General features: G+C 47.1%; 1 protein-coding gene across 1 annotated transcript; it reads right to left on the bottom strand.

Annotated features, from left to right (window-relative positions):
• Positions 1-2,156, bottom strand: LOC110028364 (protein NRT1/ PTR FAMILY 3.1-like). The gene is made up of 4 exons (XM_020730185.1): positions 2,050-2,156; positions 1,711-1,928; positions 1,028-1,620; positions 1-903 (listed from the first exon to the last, which is right to left on the bottom strand). Exons 1-4 carry the CDS (start codon positions 2,114-2,116, stop codon positions 24-26), a joined length of 1,758 nt encoding a protein of 585 aa, XP_020585844.1. The 5' UTR covers positions 2,117-2,156; the 3' UTR covers positions 1-23.
• Between the last annotated feature and the right edge of the window lie 255 nt (positions 2,157-2,411).

Raw genomic sequence — 2,411 nt, 5'->3', positions numbered from 1 at the left:
GTGTTGAGTTAGAACAAATGGTCCTAGACTACAGCAGCATGCACGTGAGGGTGATCTTCATGGTCATCTTCATCGCCAAGGTGGAGCTTAGCATCACCCTCCTCCTCCACTTCCAATCTCTTAAAAACATAAGATTTAGCACAAATAATAAAGTAAACCAAGTTGAAAACCTGCATCCCAACCACCAACCAGTAGTAGTAATCCAATCTGCCCTCATTAATGTCATCCTGTAGCCAACCCCCTTCTCCCGATCTTTTTGTTAGGTCGCTCACCATCGTCACCAGAAACGTTCCTCCATAGTGCCCCAACGATATCGACAGCCAGAAAAGAGCCGCCGCAATGCTTCTCATGCTCTCTGGCGACTGCTTGTAAAGAAACTCCATCAGCCCCACTGAAGCGAACCCCTCACTTACGCCGTGCACCATGCACTGCGGCACCAGCCAGAACGCACTGATATGACCCGCAGCGCAGCGCCGGCGGTTCTCAATCAGTGCGGCGGAGACATTAGAGAGGACAGCAATGGCGAGGCCCATGCCGATTCGGCGGAGCTGGGAGATTCCTTCTGGGTTCCCTGTGAGGCGGCGGGCTAGGGGAACAATTACACGGTCATAGAGGGTAAGTGTGAGGAGCATGGAGGCGGAGGAGAAGATGAAGAAGCTGGCTGGCGGAATGCTAAAGCCACTGGCGAGCTGGCGGTCCATTGATTTGGCCTGAACTAAGCCAAAGGTGTAGTTATTAGAGGTGGCGGTGGAGATGAAGATTCCGGCCGACCAGATTGGAAGGATTCCCAATATGGACTTCAGCTCCTCCACTCTGTGTACGGTCGAAAGCCGCCATGAAATAGGACGATTGCTGCTCTCATCTATGTCGCCGTTGGCAACGATGGCAGCCCGGTCCAAAAACCTGTTTTTTTTTTTTAAATAAAAAACTTATTTCAGTTTTCAATTTCGAATTAACAAACAGATGGATCGAGGAACCGACTTTGAAAGCTAATTAAAAGGGTTAATCATATGGAAGTAGTAATTACTTGAATTGCTTGGTGTGGGCTAGCAGACCCACAGTAGAAATATCAGCGTCCAGCTCCCTGTTCTGATACAAAACACTACCATCAGTGGGCACGACGAGCTTCCGCTTTCTCAGGGCGGCGGCCACCACTTGTGCCACCCGGGCCATCGGGCTCCCGCCGGGCTTCCTTCGTATGTAAATCGGGTAGCCGAAGATGAATACAAGGATGGAGATGAACATGGAGACAGTAGGGATTCCAAAGCCAATCCCCCATCCCACATTGTCCTGAACATAAACCACCACGGTGAGGGCGAGCATGACCGATAGTCCGATGCAGAAGAAGTATATGTTGAAGAAGCTCGGCTTGCCCTTCCCCGACGACTCTTCGCTCCCAGATTTTCGACCAGATTTGTCATTTTCCTCCAACTGTTCCGCACCGAATGCCACGACGCATGGCCGCGTCCCGCCGGACCCAACTGCTGTGAGCATAAGGGACAAGTAGAATATTGCTTGCTGCCATGGGGCAGCTTCCTGGCAAGTGGATGGAAAATCGGGGGAGCATGGCGGCGGCCGGAGGGACGGGAGGATTGCAGATATGGTCACGCCCAGCATTCCCTGCAATTATGATATGTTAATTGACTGTACATTGACTACATATTTTTTAATCATTGGGTTGTTGAGCATGAAGCAAGAGAAGTTAGGTACCAGTTGATACAATGTGGCTCCGACGGCGATGGTCCAGAAGCGACCGGCAAATGAGTCTGCGATGAGGGCACCGACGATAGGGGTCAAGCTGGCGGTTCCCGCGAAGTTGTTGAGGGTGTTGGTGGCCTGAAGCAACGGTACGTGCAGCTCGTTCCTCAGATAGTTCACCATATTTGCATTGAATCCCGCGGTGGCGAACCGATCGCACACTTCATTTGCTGCATATACCAATTTCATATATATATATAAATATATTGTGTCACAACTAATGTACTTTTAATCATTAATCATCATCCATCGTATATAATATTGTTTAAATTAAATAGAAGGGGTGCTCACATAATATAAAAGGCATGGTCTTCATGCCACCCAGCTTCTTCTTCTCCTTCTTACCACTGTCAGCCATTTCTTCTTTTCTTCCCCCAGAGAAATAATAAGAGAACGTATGTAAGAGTTGGATGGAGCCTCTCTGGGCGACAGAGGCTTATATATACAATTATCTGCATATTATTCAGGAAGAGCTCGTTGATTTGGCTTCATTTAGCTGCTCCATTTTTTTCTAAAAAATATATATATATATATTTTTTTAAACGTAAGTTTTGATCTGAACATTATCAATTTCTTTTATTCTGTACGTACGTAACGAAACAAAATAGTATTACACAATCATATATAACTTTATATAATATTAGTGATGTTAT

The sequence above is a fragment of the Phalaenopsis equestris genome, unplaced genomic scaffold (genome assembly GCF_001263595.1).
Source record: "Phalaenopsis equestris unplaced genomic scaffold, ASM126359v1 Scaffold000511, whole genome shotgun sequence".
In the NCBI taxonomy this organism is placed as follows: domain Eukaryota; kingdom Viridiplantae; phylum Streptophyta; class Magnoliopsida; order Asparagales; family Orchidaceae; genus Phalaenopsis; species Phalaenopsis equestris.
Note: the sequence above shows the minus strand (reverse complement) of the source record. Positions and strands in the feature narration are given on the sequence as shown.

What these genes read in the sequence shown, in the direction of transcription:
- LOC110028364 (XM_020730185.1), bottom strand. Translation starts at nt 2,116, where the DNA reads ATGGCTGACAGTGGTAAGAAGGAGAAGAAGAAGCTGGGTGGCATGAAG. An exon ending in GACCATGCCTTTTATATTAT is followed by an intron (nt 1,929 to 2,049) that starts GTGAGCACCCCT and finishes TGGTATATGCAG; the next exon opens with CAAATGAAGTGTGCGATCGG. An exon ending in GAGCCACATTGTATCAACTG is followed by an intron (nt 1,621 to 1,710) that starts GTACCTAACTTC and finishes TCATAATTGCAG; the next exon opens with GGAATGCTGGGCGTGACCAT.